This window comes from Sphaeramia orbicularis, chromosome 5 (genome assembly GCF_902148855.1).
Source record: "Sphaeramia orbicularis chromosome 5, fSphaOr1.1, whole genome shotgun sequence".
NCBI lineage: Eukaryota > Metazoa > Chordata > Actinopteri > Kurtiformes > Apogonidae > Sphaeramia > Sphaeramia orbicularis.
In genome coordinates, this window is record NC_043961.1 from 49881592 (window position 1) to 49901053 (window position 19462).

Below are 19462 nucleotides of genomic sequence, written 5' to 3' on the forward strand. Positions count from 1 at the left end.
AGATAATGTGTAACTGGGACTCTATGTACTCGTTGCACTGGGTCAAAGGTGATTATTGATGTGTATAAATAGGAATAAAAAGAGGGCAACACTGTAAGAACTTTATATTGGTGATGCTCATATTTGTAGTGTTTTTATTATACATAACTCATTCAACTCAGCTAATTCCATTTTTGGATAATTCATTAAGTTTCCAAATTGGATGAAGTTAATCACACCAAACATACATTAATATCTTGCTTTAAAACTAAAAGATAAGTGGAAGTAAATGGATCACATCTTTCTATCCTTATGTGCATTTCAATACATTCCCAACTTATTCAGATTTGGGTTTTTTTGTTGTTTTTTCTGCATTGAAAGAAGAAGTACATAGTAATCCTAAGTGTGTCCCATGACTTTGTTTATTCACGAGTGTTCTCTTAATGTCAACTCTGCTGCGGCCGTCACGCTTCATCTAAATCTCAAATTGGACTTTGTTTTGGATGGTTTTAGGTTGCAAACTACATCCCTCAGCTGGCCAAGTTCAGTCCAGACCTGTGGGGTGTATCTTTGTGTACAGTGGACGGCCAGAGGTAAGACAAACAGATTTGGACTTTATCTCTTAGCTCAGCCCAGTTTTTTTGTTTTTTTTTCCTGTTTTTTTTGGCCCTACATTTTCAACAGGGAAAAGAAAAATCTATGTGGAAAATGTCTGAGAAGCACTGATCAGTCCCCGAGCTACACTGTATTCATGAACAGGGTTCCTACACAAGTATGGAAAAGTATGGAATTAGATTTTATAAATTTCAAGGTCTGGAAAAGTATGGAAAGTGGAAACAAATGTGTGGAAAAATATTCACTGTTTTCTAAAACATAGAATTATAAATATCTAAAAAAAGATACAAATCAATCTGTTATTTTAAGGCGCTTGTTATTGCAGCTAGAATGTTTGTGTGAGCGCACATACAGTAGGCTACGTGACCCAGAAAGCATTTGGGCAGTTTGACAAGTTGAATGCCCAGCCTTCTGCTCTTATCCCCCTTCAATCCATTTTAAGGCCCGCCCAGGTGTCATCAAGTTTCACTGCTGCTTTGATGGACAGGTGATGTCCACACACTGTTTGTGAGCGAGCTATTCAACAGGCCTTGTATGATCGTTGGCAGAACTCACAATGGGTAGATGTAAATTCTCTTGACGACTGGCTTATAAATCCCAAATAAAAAGACTGGTTGGCTGGTTGGAATTTTTTTTTACCGTGCCATCTGGAAGTTAGATGTGTAGAAACCCTGCATGTAACAAATGAGAAATGTAATTTATAGCCTCAAGTAGTAAGAATCTGGCGATACGATACAAATCAGAATACTAGGATCATGATACAATATATCACGATATATCACGATACTGTGAACAAGGCAATATTTTTTTGTTAATTTTGTTTCCATTTTTAAAAGGTTATGTACTGTAAAAATTGAATTACAGCAGAAATATGCACAAATACTGAAGAAATTTTATTTGATCAGAACAGGATCTATTGCCTTCTCACAAAACATTCCACTGTAAAAACTTAAATTATGTTTCGCAGACGATACAGTTTAAGATCCTGTTCAAACGTTTGTATTGTATTAGTTGTAAAAGAACGCATAGTGGACAGTATTCTCTGTTAATATACAATAGTACATGTACATTACTGTAAAATAACTACATTTGTGAGATTATTGTGAATCACGGAATCATCCAACATTGTAACATTATTTTTGTGCGATTCCAACACGAGAACTAGCATGTGCCTCTTTCAGACAATAAAAAGGGCTTTAAAAGGCTTTAAATAACCATTATTTAACAAAGCAGTCTTAAATAATAATAAATAAAATATAAACAAAAAACAAAAATTAACCCTCAGCATGTCTGCATTTGAATAAATACCTAAACATATCGATATATTTTTGTGAAATGAAATATCATGATATATTACGAAACCAATACTTTCTTACATCCCTAGCCTCAAGTTTGATATATTCATCAAGATGTTTTTGCATATTTTGGGGAATTTAACAGGCTTTTCTATTGTCTCTCTTCAGGCTCTCAGTCGGTGATACGAAGCAGCCGTTCTGTCTTCAGTCCTGCGTGAAGCCTCTGCAGTACGCCATCGCCGTCCATGAGGCAGGAACAGAGAAGGTCCACCGCTACGTTGGCATGGAGCCCAGTGGGCTCAAGTTTAACATGCTCTCCCTCGATGACGAAGGTGAGGAAGGCCTGTGTTTATGCGGAAACTCTGAACCTACTTCCATCTGAAGAGTCTGGTCCAATCAGAAAAAGTTAAACAGATGGTGTAAACCCTGACTGTCCGATAGGAAGATATTAGCAACTAAGTAACTGGGTGGATCCAGGCTCTACTTTCTGTTTTCCACATAATGTGACAGGTTTCCACCATGAACAGAAACCAGTTATTAGATACTTTAAAAAAAAAACAAAAAAAAAAAAACAAGTACATTTCTTAGAACAATCATTCATCTCAAAAATAAAAAATGATGTTAGTGAAAGTTTTAGAAAAAAAGAACAAAGTGAAAGAATTCTGGTATATGTCTGGAGATTAGATGCATCACAGCAGGTTGAACTAGTATACTGTATGTCAAACAAAAAAAGTTTTACTGTGATTAAAGGCTTTGGGGTATGTAAACACACACATCTTAAATAAATGACACCATTTTGCATCCATGTAAACAGCCAGAATCTCTAGTGATTCCAGTCAGATTGACGAAATACGGTCCATGTGAATGCAGCTACTGTCTGATCAGATTGTAGAAACTCACATCACACCACAATCAGTCTGAGGAAATGACACTTCTAGTTTGGACAGGCAGGTAAATATATTAGACATGAGCAGATGCACAAGATTATTCTCTTCTTGTCAGATTCCCTTTGCATCAGTTTTATCCTTTACTTGATGCATGGTGTGTGTTTTTGCCACAAATCAAACATGTAATGTTGCAGGGGTGTTTGAATCAAACTTCTGCGCTGAGTTTTCCCAAAAATGCATTTTTCTTTGACATACTGCAAAGCTCAGAGCACTGTCTACCACGTATAGATAAATAACAGTTGTGAAAGTTAGCCCTCTGAAAAATATTTTTCCTTATTAATTTTTTAAAATAATATTTTAAAATTCAAATACAAGAAATGCCAGAGATGTGCCATTATTAGCTGTTTTCTCCGCAATTCTTTTTTTTTTTTTGTATCAATTTTACTCATAAAGACCCAGTGCTACTCTTGTGTCAGTTCCCAAATGAATTTTTCTCTCTATTCAACCTTTCAGAAGTTATTTATCACCATTTATTGTAATATTATCCTCTGCATTTTGCATTTTTTGGATGAAAATCAGGTATTTTTTCGTATTTAATTCACTGCTCATGTACCTGTTCATAAAAGCTCAGACTGAAGTTGATTGTCATAATATCAGAAACACAGAAAAATGAAGAAAACATGACTTTTTCAGTAAAATATATCATTAACTGAGCATAAACCAAGTGTTTCCATCCACTGTCATTGATCCAACTCCATGGCTTTTACTGGTGAATCGATGTTGTAGAAGATGACGGTGTTTCTACGTTCACTACGGAGCCTCTGAACGTCTAAATGGGTCATATCTGATAACCATGAGAGATGACAAACTACATTTTAGACCAATTTATTGATCAGATTAGTGGCTCAACAGGTATTAAACAGTTTACATCAGTCGATAGTGGCTGTTTGGGTCTTCATAGGTTAAACCAAATAAATAACTCATCATTATTAAAATAATCACATTGATACATCAGCATGAGATTAACCCAGTGGTTCCCATCCTTTTTTGGCTCGTGACCGTATTTTAACATCACAAATTTCTGGCGAACCCAGACATTCAAAACAGAGACTTTTTTTTTTTTTGCTAAAATAATTTGTTTTTGATCATATAATAGTTTGCTATACTATGTTGCACATAAACCTTAATTTTTAGATGACATTTAGTCTAAATAATGCATATTATTGTGGACAGAGGCAGTAAATCCAGGTGTAGATTACTGCACAAAGTGAGAATTTTATTTTCCTTGGTCAGGATATGTACAGTCAGTCCAGCTTGGATTTACAAGGCTGACAATTAATACTGAAAAAACAAGAACTCAAACTATGAATTATGAAAGAGCTGCAGCATCTGAAACTGACCACAATGAACATTTGAAAGATAAACAGTACCGCAGTGCTTCAGTTTCAGCTTCAGAGTTTGTCATGTCTTTCATGGATTGTGATTGTTTCTGTCAACTCGCCATATTTAATGGGACGGCTGAGCCTGCACACGTCGCTGCAGCCTTTTTTTTTTAATTTTGATCAATTACTAGATATTTCAGCAGCCCCATTTGAATTCCACGTGGGGTTGTGACCCCACGTGAGGTCACGACCCCAAGGTTGAAAACACTGGATTAACCCTTTTTTAACTGTAGGGCATCTTTTCATTGTTTTTTAATGTATCAGTGAACATGTGCCCCTGGATGTTCAGAACATATTGTAGTAACAGATAAAACTTTACTTTTTAAATACCAGTGTTTAGTTTCTTTCCTTTTTTTTTTTAAACCTATGGCCATATGTCATTAGATCACACTATGACACAACCAACAGATTACCTGAGCACTAGTTCAGTTATTTTAAAGTACAGACGGCTTCATTAATGTCGTATCTTATCTTGTTGTGCTTTGTTCCAGATAAGCCCCATAACCCTATGGTGAATGCCGGAGCCATAGTGATCAGCTCTCTTATCAAGGTAAACAGACGTCCATGTACATTGTGTTTGTTGACAGCTGAGTCAGCACGTTCAGTAGATCATTAGATTAATGACTGAAAACAGAACATCCTATGTACACTGTACATGAGCACAAGCAAGTCACAGAAGCAAATGTTGATGTTTGCATTTTAATATTAGAAACTGACATAATACTATTACATTAGACTTTACATTTTATGAATGAATGAAATGATGTAGTTGATATCTGTAGCCTTCAGTAACAATTTATTTTTATTAATTCACTCCTTAATGTGTGATTTTTTCTGTTGCCCAGATGTGAATATTCTTTAAAGGGGTTATATTTTGCTCAACCCACTTTTATTAGTGTTTGGTCCATTTATTTGTGTATTTGGACCCTAATAGTTCATAAAGTTTGAATTTGAACCCTCCAGGTGCTGCAAAACTATCTTTATATTCATTCCGGTAAAAATTGAGTGGATTTCTACGACTCGTTTTAATTCCTGCTTAATTTGTTACGTTTTATAACTAGTTACGTCACAACATTTGCACATATAAGGTTAAGACTTCAAACGAACATTCCTCCAAGTACACCATAATTACCTCCACCAAGGACGTTATGTTTTCATCAGGGTTTGTCTGTTTGCTTGTTTGTTTGTCTGATAGCAAGATAAGTCAAAAAGTTATGGAAGGATTTTGATGCCATTTTCAGGAAATGTTGATACTGGCACAAGGAACAAATGATTATATTTTGGTGGTGGTGGTGGTGGGGGGGGGGGGGGGCACTGCAGTTGTTTATCAGCAGCAGCAGAGTTGTAGTCGATATTGGAAATTTGTCCAAACTTCAAGACAATTACCTGAAATGTTCAGTTGGTTGTATTAATGAACATAAGTGGCTGAATGGGGCAGAAAGCACAGTCAACAACCTGGAGGGGGTGGGGTGTGAAGTGGCTCATTTTTATTTAAAGGGCCAGCGCTCAAAACGACCCGTCTCGTGTCACTACTCAGAAATAGGGTTGAAGATGGACCTGTGGAGTTGAATTAATGAAGAATTCAGACCCAAGCATAGCATTTACAGTTTATGTAGACCACAGGGAAATGTTTTAAAATGCATAATTCCAATTAAAAAAGCAAAATATCACTCCTTTAATATTTCAATTGCTAGGACTGATTAATCACCAAGGATCAGCAGAATAATGTGCTTTTTTACAGTTCCATGTGATTCTTTTTGGTTAAAACACTCCTTAATCTCTACCTGAGCTCTGTGCTTTATGATTTTTTTCTACTCGCTGTACAAACAAATAATGAGATACGAAATTATGCAGTCACTGAGACAGTCACGCATTGTTTCAAACTGTGTAATTACAAATACAGAATTCAGTCTCTGTTTATTTGGGAATTGTTTGAATGCAGTAATTACAATCACCCTATTTGTATGCATGCTAATGACTCTGTCTTTGTTACAGCCTTGTACAAATAAGGCAGAGAAGTTCGACTATGTGAGTATAATGTTTGAGCCGTGAACGTAAAGCTGTTTACTGTGACAGTGCTGCTTTATGATACCTATGTTTTGTCTTTTTTTAAGGTAATGGATTTTGTGAAAAAGATGGCAGGCCAAGAATATGTGGGATTCAGCAATGCCACGTGAGTGTTCTTTGAAATCCATCTGAGGTATTTAATCTTTGAGCAAAATACAGTCTGTATTGGCCTGTTTGAGTCAGAATGGTTCCTGCATGAGGTCAGTAGTCTGTCCACTGGCCCCATTGCATTATTTATGTTTTAGTATTGACCTCTTCTGTCTCTGTCTCAGGTTCCAGTCAGAAAAAGAAACGGGCGACAGAAATTTTGCCATTGGATACTACATGAAAGAGAAGAAGGTCAGTGACAGAACATTTTGCTTTAGTGCTGAAATATGCGCAGTGTAAATCCTGAACACTTTTTTTGTTGCATATCTGTGAGAAAAGGCTTATGTTGTATATGTCCGCTGTTTTGCATGTATGTGATGTTTTCATGTCATTCAACACTCGACAAGCTATATTTTTTCATAACACTGACACAGTTTTCGTCAGTACAATGAGATATGTAAGTGTTTGTTTCTGTCTGTCTGAGACCAGTAACTCCTGGAACAGTCTCATCTCATTCTGTCAAGCATTGATCTTTTTTCTTTCGCCAGTGTTTTCCTCCGGGGGTCGACATGATCGATGCCCTAGATTTCTACTTCCAGGTAAAACACTGTTTTCATGATGAATCAGAAAAGCTGTTGGTTAGTCTGATGACTCAATGTTCATTTATCTACCATGAAAATTACAGAAAACAACATATACTTACATATGTATGTATATGTTATGTATAGATTGTGTATGTACAGGGGTTGGACAAAATAATGGAAACACCTTAAAAAATCAACAAAATATAATTTAATATGGTGTAGGTCCGCCTTTTGCGGCAATTACAGCCTCAATTCTCCGAGGTGTTGATTCATACAACTTGTGAATTGTTTCCAAAGGAATTTTAAGCCATTCTTCAGTTAGAATACCCTCCAACTCTTTTAGAGACGATGGCGGTGGAAATCGACGTCTTACTTGAATCTCTAAAACTGACCACAAATGCTCAATAATGTTGAGGTCTGGGGAATGTGCCGGCCATACGAGATGCTCAACTTCATTAGAATGTTCCTCATGCCATTCTTTAACAATTCTAGCTGTATGGATTGGGGCATTATCATCTTGAGGTGAAGGTGTTTCCATTATTTTGTCCAACCCCTGTATGTATATGTTTACAAATGCTGTTGAAGTAATAATTATTAAGTAATAATTGAATAATTGTAGCTCTTTTCATATCTGAGACTGCTGATGTGTGCACTTTGAAATCACGTACAAAAAGAAAAAGATTTTGTCTGAGTGAAAATATACTTTTTATCCAAGGGTTCAGGGGCCACATTCAGCCCAATGTGATCTCAAGTGGGCCAGACCAGTAAAATAATAACAGGGAAAAAAGTCAAATTGCATTGTGAAAATGTTTACATCTAAGTACCTGTTAAAAAATGTAAACAACATTTAATAACCACAAACAACCTGAAATTTCTTAAGGAAAAAGTGCAATTTTTTATGTGTATTGTGTCTCATTTTATCATTTGCACATGTACAGGGTGGGGAAGCAAAATTTACAATGAGCATTTAGTTGTTTTTTCTCAGCAGGCACTACGTCAATTGTTTTGAAACCAAACATATATTGATGTCATAATCATACCTAACACTATTATCCATACCTTTTCAGAAACTTTTGCCCATATGAGTAATCAGGAAAGCAAACGTCAAAGAGTGTGTGATTTGCTGAATGCACTCGTCACACCAAAGGAGATTTCAAAAATAGTTGGAGTGTCCATAAAGAGTGTTTATAATGGAAAGAAGAGAATGACTATGAGCAAAACTATTACGAGAAAGTCTGGAAGATACTATTAAAGAAGAATGGGAGAAGTTGTCACCCGAATATTTGAGGAACACTTGCGCAAGTTTCAGGAAGCGTGTGAAGGCAGTTATTGAGAAAGAAGGAGGACACATAGAATAAAAACATTTTCTCTTATGTAAATTTTCTTGTGGCAAATAAATTCTCATGACTTTCAATAAATTAATTGGTCATACACTGTCTTTCAATCCCTGCCTCAAAATATTGTAAATTTTGCTTCCCCATCCTGTATATTACAACTTACAGATCACAGTGGATCTACAAGTACACAAAACATTTAGTAACAGGCAAAATATTGTTAGAATATTGTTAATAATATAAGACATTTCAAGTTATACGTGGTTGTTCATGTTATTCCTTTTTTGTGAAAGAAAAGTATGTAAATGTAAATATTTTCATGTAATTGTTCTTTTTTTTTTTACACTAAAAAAAGGAGAAAGTTTTGGAGTTGTCATTATTTATAGGTTATTATGCTGTATTTTACTGGTCTGACCTACTTTACATCAAACTGGACTATGTGACCCTGAACTAAAAAGATTTTAACGTCTTTGATTGTTAATATCTTCAGTGTCATTTTTGCATTTCACAAATTCATCCCATGGGCTGAATTGGACCCTTTGGCGGCTTGGTTTTGGCCCACAGGCCATATGTTTGACACCCGTGTTCGTTCCAGTCATTAAATTTTTGGCGTATCAAGAATTTCTAAAACACATAGCAAGTAGGCTATTAAATATCTACAAAACTCACCAAGCACACCTCAAGGTATATAAGTGTTAACAGCATTAACAAAACAGTTGGGTTTTTGGCAGGCGACACATTCAAGGGTTCATTATAATCATCCATTTACATTTATGTGTGAAGACTGATCACTGCAAGCACTGACACTAGTTCAGACCACAAACCGACCGTCCTCTGCTCTCTCAGCTTTGCTCCATTGAGGTGAACTGTGAGTCCGGAAGCATCATGGCTGCCACTCTGGCCAACGGAGGGATCTGTCCAATCACAGGCGAGCGTGTCCTGAGTGCCGAGGCAGTGAGAAATACCTTGAGTCTCATGCATTCATGTGGCATGTACGACTTCTCAGGCCAGATGGCTTTTCATGTGAGTAACACTATAAGAACACTGTGACACTTCAAACCTCTGTCTGACACAAAAAACATGTCATCTGCTTTGGTCAAATAAATGTACACTTCTTAAATGACTGTGGCTGTGTTTGGAATAACATACTGGACACTGCACACAGTTTATTTTACATGCTACTTAGTGTAGTTTACCATGCAGTTGGTATATGTATGGAAATTCTATAATAGCATACTACTGGTCACATGACCATTAGGGTTATTTATGTGGAAATAATGACCTGGCAGCTGTCGACAGGCATTTACACAAGTTTACTCACGTTTGACACATTTTTATACAGAAATCTACATGAAAATTAAATAATTTGATTCATAGATATAAGGATGATCATAGCAGTTGCCAGTATTGTGTAGTATTATTATATGTATTATTATTATTATTATTATTATTAATAATAATAATAATAATAATAATAATAATAATAATAATAATAATAATAATAATAATAACCCACAACCTGTTAAATGTATCTCCCCACCACCCTAAGTGACTAAATAACCATCCCCCTCAGTCTCATAGGCTTTGTAACACTCACCCTTCAGTGCAGCACTCATCACTATGGCACCTTATTTTTAATCTTACCTTCTACACATATTTTTATCTTGTATATACCTTGTATATATCCTTTATACGTTGTTAATATTTCTTTTTTCTGTGGTGTAGAGTTGGCCTTTTGTATATTTAAGTATTTTTCAATATGTATTTTAAGTAAAATTGTGTGATAGTTTTTATACAAAGTTTTTCGTTTGCACTTTAAGAATCTTCTAAACAGAACAGAGCTGCCAAATGATTTTCATTGCTCCTGTAACAGTGACAGTAAAGATTATTCTATTCTATTCTATTCTATTCTATTCTATTCTAATTTTAATGTTTAAACTGATGTTAAGTACAAAATGTATCACAAAATTATATCCTAGCAATTTTACATACTAACTCATTAACACATTATTAACTCATATACTGTGTATTGAGATCTTTGGCATCGTAGGTGGTGTTAATGCACCTTAAACTCCAGTCACTTTGGTATTCTGGAAATTTTGGGGCTTCTTACGTCTTGTTTTCCATGCTGTGGTCAGAATCAGTCTACCAGCAGCAGATATTGTGCCATTTGGAATACAACCCTTGTTTTTGCCTGAAAAATACCCCATATCCAGCCTTTTTGCTCTCATCTCCCAGGTGGGCTTGCCTGCCAAATCCGGGGTGTCTGGTGCCATTCTCTTGGTGATCCCTAGCGTCATGGGAGTCCTGTGTTGGGCTCCTCCACTGGACAGGGTTGGAAACAGTGTCAAGGGAATACACTTCTGTCAGGCAAGAGCCACACTTACTCTGCATCAGAACTGTTTTTGCAAAAGGATGCTTCAGTACAGCGTTACTGTTTTGATTATTGTCATGCTGTGGGCATTCACCAAACTATGATTATGCTCTTGATGTGACAGAAAAGTAATTTTTTTTTATCAGTTTGTATTAGCCTTTAAGTGTATCCCACTCTCTTATCGCTCTCAGGAGCTGGTGTCATTCTTCAATTTCCACAATTATGATAACCTGAGGCACTTTGTGAAGAAACAGGACCCACGTAGAAAGTCTGGAGATGACAGGGTTTGTTTCTTTAATAGTTTGTTTTCAGATATACAGTGTATTTAATGTATGTTCTATTGGTCTGTTTCTTACATGTGTTTTGTGTTTCTAATATGTATTCTTGTTATGTTTCTTTTTTTGTAGAACAAAGCTGTTTTCAACTTGATGTTTGCTGCCTATAGTGGAGACGTGTCAGCCTTAAGAAGGTAGATTTTCCTTTGTAATAATAGTTTTATAATCATTCATATTATAACATTATTAACATTCCAGTTAATGTCTGCCAGTGTTATGATGATTTTATAATTTACTGACCATTTGATTTTAGACAGTGTGACAACAATGCACAGATACAGTAGTGAAAATGTATGTTTACTGCAATGCATAATGTCATTTCACATATTATTAATTGTCGGTATTAACCCTTTAACCCCTGACATGTCTGTGACAAGTGTTCTGAATGTATGATTTATTTTAAATATTCATAAAAATTCAACAGTTTGATCAAAAGGAAACATTTCAGAATGTGCTGAGAGAATAGACCTTGCGCTTTCCATAGACGTCTGAGCATGCTCAATGCATCCTTCAGGGTCATTCCATCCCAAATCAACCAGATTTCAGAAAGTGCCCTGCATGACCCCTCAGAAAATTCTGAAAAAATTCACACTTGTTCACCTACCAGATAAACAAACACATCCAAAATTTTAATGTCATATCTGTAATAGTTTAGGAGATACAGCCTTTTGAAAATTTATGGGGTTTTTTTGTTTTGTTTTTTTTTTAATTTTGCAAATTTGCTTTTCGGCCAACTTTGAGGAGCTATATCTCCTTAGGTATTCAAGCCACACTGCTGAAACTTACTGTCTGGGGTGAAATCCTCCTGAAAAGACCATATTTTCCATCAAAATAATTGTAGGTGCCTTCATGTTTGGTCCATGAGGCCTTGAAATCAGGTGAAAAGGCTAATTCTTCCAAATGTCCTCTCTCTTCAGGTTTGCTCTGTGCCATAATGGATGAACGTAGAGACCAAATTTTTTTTTGCATGGATTCTTATGGTCAAGATGCAACAATATACTGCAAAAAGACCACATTTCAATGAAAAGTGTTGCTGTGAGGCAATGAATAAAATGGGTCGATTTCAATTTTTCACAAAAAAACTCTTTATTTAAGCACCCAAATTACCATGTGGCCAGGTAATGAAAATTTTGAAATTTTTACCATGTCTTCGTATATGTTTCAAGATGTTGTGCACAAAATTTTAGCTTTGGGATAGAACTGGTTCTATTTTTAATATTTTTTTTACTGCATGACTATATTTTCTTCAAATTGTATACAAACGTAGGTGTAAATGGCATTTTTAACAGTGTAATGGCATTGATTATTGCACAAGTTATGATAATACTTTAGATATTTGAACTAGGGTGTGGAACTGCATGATGTTTCAGATAGAATAATTACAGATTTCCCAGAATTGGCTCAGGTTGATGCCTGTAGTAGAGACTTCTCGGAAATTGGATGGAGCTGATCAGTTGACCCAATTTCACCAGGGTCAGTGGCATAAATGTAGCTGTTGTTTGCAGTGTTGTCATGATTTTCCTTTTTTTTTCTGTGTTTTTACCGAGTTTTGACTGTGTAACTGCTTTTTGGAGTTCAACCAGGTGCCAGAAAGCAGCTGGACTGATTTAGAACAAACGAGCCCATAAAACAAAAACCACTGGGCCAAAATTCAAATCCTTGTTGTTCAGTGTGTTCCAGTTCACAGTTAATGTTTAACAGCCTAAATCTCTTATTGATGTACATTCTGAGTGCCTTATTTAATGAAAACCTGTAAAACTTCAATTCCTCTCTTTGTCTTTTTCTGTTATTCCACCTGTTTTGACCCTAAAACACACAGTAAAACAAAACCACTGAAGAAAAGCAACACAAGCACATACTCACAGCAGCTTTTATGAACCTGAAACAGACGCAAATTCATAGTAGCACATTTCATAGAAATAATGTCTTAGAGGTTAAAGTGTTAAATTATTTGCTGGTTAGTAGGTTTTCTTGTTATCTTCAAGGTTTGCATTGTCTTCGATGGACATGGATCAGAAAGACTATGATGCTCGGACAGCGCTTCATATCGCTGCAGCTGAGGGTGAGTTCCATATCTTCAGTTCAACCCAGTTCAACCCTGTGTTTTATTTAATGAGTAACAACACTATTAACCGGTTCCACAGACACACCTCCAAAGGGTAAAGCCTACATAATCACACTAAGACATGATTAGATATGAAACACAATATTGCAAACACTGCTGTGTAGATTCTCTACTTCACCCTGTCATTAAATCTGGTACTTAAGTATTTTGAGTATTTTTACTGAGGCGATGTGATCATTTGTGTGGGTAGAAGGGCACTGCATAAGCTAAGTATGGACATTTTGGATCAAATCTATAAAAGAGGGAGAAGCTGAAAAATGTTTTTCACTTGTTACTTATTTTTCTTTTTCACTGGAGCGCCTCAGGCTAACTTAGAACTTAGTATGGTAACATTCAGTTATAGTTATAGAGTGAAAACATGATGATAATGAACTGGTTCCAGTTTAAGACAAATAGCATATGTTTCAAATATGTTTCCAAATATTATCATGACCAGGGACGTGATAACACAGCTGGACGCAGGAATCATGGAATAATCCACTGTTTGCACAGTAACAATGCAATATTTATTCAATATTTATTATTTACAAATGCACTATTCTTTTCATAGACTTTCATAGATATATTGTTAATACTATTAATATTGTAAATATTATGTCTATTGCTGTTTTATGTCTATTTTTATTCTATTCCATTTTTAGCTCTATTCTTATTTTACTTTTGTTAAATTTCATAATCTATTTTCTTATTTAAATTTTTAGTTTTTAGTAATTTTTTTTATTTCCTCTATTCTTAGACATTTTGCACTTGTTTCAAATATGTTTCCAAATATTATCATGACCAAGGACCTGATAACACAGCTGGACACAGGAATCATGGAATAATCCACTGTTTGTACAATAACAATGCAATATTTATTCAATATTTATTATTTACAAATGCACTAGTCTTTTTAGACACTTTCATAGATATACTGTTAATACTGTTAAGATTGTAAATATTGTGTGTATTGCTGTTTTATGTCTATTTTTTATTCTATTTTTAGTTCAATTCTTATTTTACTTTTGTTAAATTTCATAATCTATTTTCTTATTTAAATTTTTAGTTTTTAGTAATTTTTTTTATTTCCTCTATTCTTAGACATTTTGCACTTGTTTCAAATATGTTTCCAAATATTATCATGACCAAGGACCTGATAACACAGCTGGACACAGGAATCATGGAATAATCCACTGTTTGTACAATAACAATGCAATATTTATTCAATATTTATTATTTACAAATGCACTATTCTTTTCATAGACTTACATAGATATATTGTTAATACTGTTAATATTGTAACTATTGTGTCTATTGCTGTTTTATGTCTATTTTTATTCTATTCCATTTTTAGCTCTATTCTTATTTTACTTTTGTTAAATTTCATAATCTATTTTCTTATTTAAATTTTTAGTTTTTAGTATTTTTTTATTTCCTCTATTCTTAGACATTTTGCATTTGTTTCAAATATGTTTCCAAATATTATCATGACCAAAGACCTGATAACACAGTTGGACATAGGAATCGTGGAATAATCCACTGTTTGTACAATAACAATGCAATATTTATTAATATTTATTATTTACAAATGCACTATTCTTTTTAGAGACTTTCATAAATATATTGTCAATACTGTTAATATTGTAAATAATGTATCTATTGCTGTTTATGTTTATTTTTATTCTATTCCATTTTTAGCTCTATTCTTATTTTACTTTTGTTAAATTTTACAATCTATTTTCTTATTAAAATTTATAGTTTTTAGTATTTTTTTATTTCCTCTATTCTTAGAGATTTTGCATTTGTTTCAAATATGTTTCCAAATATTATCATGACCAAGGACCTGATAACACAGCTGGAGGCAGGAATCGTGGAATAATCATCTGTTCTTACAATAACAATGCAATATTTATTCAAACACAAATACATTTTTCTTTTTATAGACTTTCATAGATATACAGACTGATAACATTGCTAATATTCATATTTATACATGCTGTTAATATTGTAAATATTGAGTCTATATCTGTTTTATGTCATTTTTTTTAGTTTATTTTATTCTGCCTCTAGTTCTGTTCCCATTTTACTTTTGTTAAATTATTTCATATTCTGTTTTCTTATTTTACTTTTTAGTTTTTTGTCATTTTATATTTGCTCTATTCTTATTTTCTGATTTATTGGTTTTTTATTCATATTGTTTGCACTGACTGGAGGTGCATTCCTAATTTCATTGAACACACAATGAGAATAAAGGCTATTCTATTCAACATGAGCGGCTCTAACAACAGCTCACCTGCTGTGATGTAGTAGATGCTTTTTAAGGGAAAATGCAATAATTCAAGAAGGGGAGAATCTCCTTTAGTCAGTGTACGTGTTGAATTAACAGGTAGACAAGGTAAGGTTTTGATTTCCTGTGGAAAAGGTCATGTGAAAGCAGCTTCAAGAATCAGTGAAGGACACATTGTGACTGATGAGAACCAAACAGACAGTGAATGTGGACGTCTGCATCATGTCCTCTATATGTCTGTGTTTATTGTCCATCCACCTTACCAATGTTCTAATAGTTTTGGATTTTTCATTATAGTTTAGTTTTTTTTTAGTTTTGACTTTTTTTTCTCTAATTCAGTTAGTTTTAACTAGTTTTTGGAGCAGGTTTGCTAATTTTTATTAGTTTTAATTTTTTTGGAAATGCTTAGTTTTAGTTTTAGGGTTTTTTTTTATATCTTTTATCTTCTTCTGTCATATTCAAATAAATCCCAGACAGGACTCTGCTGCTTTCTCCCAACTTTAGTCTCCATGTTTTTCAGGTAGAGTGGGGACAAGAAGACGACTGTAAACCACAAGTGACAAAAAGTGACGGAACGTTAAATATCATATGGTGCCGCTAACTAAAATTGCCAGAGCGAAATAAATCGATTTCATATCAATCTGACATTGACAAAGATGAAAACTAAGGGAATTTTATCCATAATTTTTAGTTTTGTAAGCACACAATACAGTTTCAGTTAGTTATCTTTTTTTTCTTTTAATTGTAGTTTTTATTTATTTCAGTTAACGAAAATGTTTTTTCAATTCTAGTTTTCGTCATTTCGTTAGTTTTCGTCAACGATAATAACCTTGCACCTTACAACGAAACATTACATATTATGGTTTGTTTGTGATTTAATCAAATTGTGTAACAGAAAAAGAATGTGTTGTTATGCTTCAAGTTCTTCATGTCCTTCAACTTTTAGTATTATTTTACTGTTATTATCACAAAGGTTAGAGGAGTCTTTGTCTATCTGTGAGTGACAAAGGAATAGTCAAAGGGGTTTATCACGCTGCTCACAGTTATAATGAGTCCTAAGTTAGTTTATGTTTAACTAAAGAGTCTCAGTACTTGTGGCTCACAGTCTACAAAATCACTAATAAATCAGCCCATAAACCCCAACAGAACACCATATGGTTAGTTATTTGTCTCCTTTGGTCTGTGTTTCTTCGTAACACAGATTTAATGCTCCACTGCGGTGAATTCAACAGCAACATCTTTCAAAAAAAAAAAGCCCTGTAAGCAAGCCATTTGTTTACAAGATAAAAACAGGAGTAGTAACTGTTCTCTCCCAAATGATAAAGGCAGAGCGCTGCTGCCCTAAATCTGATTCTGAGTTGGATTGTGGCAGCGGAAAATAATCATGATGCAACACATTTCTTTATGTGTGGTTTATATTTGTAGCAGCTTTGTGGCTCAGAAATGTTTTCCATCACCACAATTTTTTCATACTTTGAGATAAAATAGCAAATCCTGAATCCTTTTCTAGTTTCAAAAGCATGTTTTATTATTATTATTATTATTTTTTTTTTTTTTATATCAAAACTGTCTTTAATATACTTTATTTGATTGTCATTGTTGCAAAATTATAAACTGTTTCTTCATTTTTTTCCCCCTTCAGGTCACATAGAGGTGGTGAAGTTTCTGACTGAAACCTGCAAAGTTGATCCTTTTACAAAAGACAGGTAAGATTAACATGTTTACAGAATCCAGTACTTAAAATTGTAGTTCTTTTTCTTCATGAGATCCAATTGCTTTCCTTTTCCAAACCTTTTCTAAGATCTTGCTTTTATTGTGAACAATCCATATTTAGACCTCACCCCTAAATGTGATTTCTTAACATTGTTGAACTGAAACAAAACCCGATTCGAATGGAAGTCATAGGTTTTTGTCTTGAAAACATGATGCACTCAAAGCAAGAAAGACAGATACTTGACTTTTAGGGCTCATACTGATGTTAGGGGTTTTAAAAATCCAATACTGAAATGTAAAAACAGTTTTTTCAACCTGAAATGGGATTATCAAACACTTGAATCAACTATACTATGATTAGAATATTTTACAGTATGACAGTCAATGACCTAATGTCCACAAGCTTTCAACAGTGGACTGAAGCGTTCTACTGGTAGATATATGATCTTTGTGTCTTTGTCTTTGACCCAAAACCGTACAAGTTTGTACTTTTTTTGCATGAAAAAATTTTTGTTGGCTAAAATTTGCTTAGAGGTCTTATTTATGTCTTTGTGCATAAGAAATCAATATAAGTGAATCCCCAAAGGAACTTTGTGTTGGCAAATGCAAGTTATGCAAATTTACAGGATTTCAGTTCTGTTGCAACATGTTGATGGTCAAATGAACTATGTTTTCAGGTCAAAAATGTCCAATTTCATCACAATTAATGCTATATTTTCATGTCACAAATGGCCAAGTTATAATTTAACTGAATTGACCTGAAAAACAAATATTCTGTTATTTTAGATTCTCCAGTTTTTCTTACAAGATTATACACTACAAATCATTTATTTTAACAGGTTGCAATATGGAGTATGGTGCTGATCCATCCTGCTTATGTTACGCCAATACATACATTAAGAATGTTTGCTTTGGAAAAAAGCGTCTGCCAAATGCATAAAAAAAAAAAGCTAAAAAGCATGTCACACATCACTTTTTAAATCAACGGTTTTCTTATAATAAGCATTTTTATGAAGAAATAATTCTATATTTACCTCCGCCAAGGAGGTTATGTTTTTGCCAGGGTTTGTTTGTCTGTCTGTCTGTCTGTCTGTCTGTTTGTCTGTCCGTTAGTGTGCAACATAACTCAAAAAGTTATGGACAGATTTGGATGAAATTTTCAGGTTTGTTGGAAATGGGATAAGGACGAAATGATTAAATTTTGGTGGTGATCGGGGGTGGGGGGGCCCACGGGGGGGGCACAGACCAGAAAATTTCATCAAAATCTGTCCATAACTTTTTGAGTTATGTTGCACACTAACGGACAGACAAACAGACAGACAGACAAACAAACCCTGGCAAAAACATAACCTCCTTGGCGTGGGGGGGGCACTGATCAGCCTTGGCGGAGGACTGCGCTCTCCGAGTGCTTCTAGTGTTATTTACTCTTTAGTATGATGATAAACTATACAATAAATAATTCTGATCCTAGTTTTTGCACAGGGATCATTTGTGGAAACGGTGACATGGCTGCCGAGCATCAGTATGATGGGATCTGTAACAACCATGTCACATCCGTCCACTGACACATTTTGTGTTTTTGTGTCAGCTGTTATTGTTTTAGATCCACAATACTAACATTTATGAATAAGAGGAGAATTAGCAATAGTAAGTATATAAGTTTGTTACTAATAAAGTACTGGTACTGACCAGATCATCATGGGTAATGTCACGTCCGTCCACCAGCAAAAGTTTTCACATACACGTGCTATTCCAAATCCAATATTTCTGAAAATAGAGCTTCCACTGTCAAATAATATCAGTAGTCTGTGCACAAATGTATTAACATTATTTCAACACAGTTCTATGCATTTCTTACAACTTTTTTTTTTTTTTTTATAAAAATTCCCACTCATTTGACCCCCTAAGTAAATTTTAGCTGTTGTAAGTGTTTATGTTTATGTTTATGTTTACGCATTTGGCAGACGCTTTTTTCCAAAGCGACTTACAGGGGAAAACCAATTAAATCACTCAATCAATCAAATTTTATTTATATAGCGCCAGATCACAAGAAAGTTATCTCTTGACATTTTATATATAGAGTTGGTCAAAACCAGACTCTAAGCCAATTTACAGAAACCCAACAGAATCCTCCAGGAGCAAACACTTGTGACTGGTGACAGTGGCGAGGAAAAACTTCCCTTTAACAGGCAGAAACCTCGAGCAGACCCAGACTCCTGGAGGATGGCCGTCTGCCTTGACCAGTTGGGGTTAAAGAGAGAGAGTAGAGAAGGGGAAAAAGAGAGAGCGATAGAGATAGGGACTGGGGGAGAGGGGGAGAAGGGGGGAGTAGGGGGAGACACATGGAGGCGGTTGAGGA

General features: G+C 34.7%; 1 protein-coding gene across 2 annotated transcripts in view; it reads left to right on the forward strand.

Annotated features, from left to right (window-relative positions):
- Positions 1-19462, forward strand: part of gls2b (glutaminase 2b (liver, mitochondrial)) — a 48299-nt gene that overhangs the window by 17636 nt on the left and 11201 nt on the right. For both annotated transcript variants that reach the window (XM_030133436.1, XM_030133437.1), the window contains 13 exons: positions 493-572; positions 2058-2221; positions 4710-4768; positions 6214-6246; positions 6333-6391; positions 6558-6624; positions 6921-6971; positions 9137-9313; positions 10529-10660; positions 10856-10948; positions 11072-11133; positions 12985-13061; positions 17033-17096. In XM_030133436.1, coding sequence (XP_029989296.1) covers positions 493-572; positions 2058-2221; positions 4710-4768; positions 6214-6246; positions 6333-6391; positions 6558-6624; positions 6921-6971; positions 9137-9313; positions 10529-10660; positions 10856-10948; positions 11072-11133; positions 12985-13061; positions 17033-17096 — 1118 coding nt within the window. The remainder of the gene's footprint in view (positions 1-492; positions 573-2057; positions 2222-4709; positions 4769-6213; positions 6247-6332; positions 6392-6557; positions 6625-6920; positions 6972-9136; positions 9314-10528; positions 10661-10855; positions 10949-11071; positions 11134-12984; positions 13062-17032; positions 17097-19462) is intronic.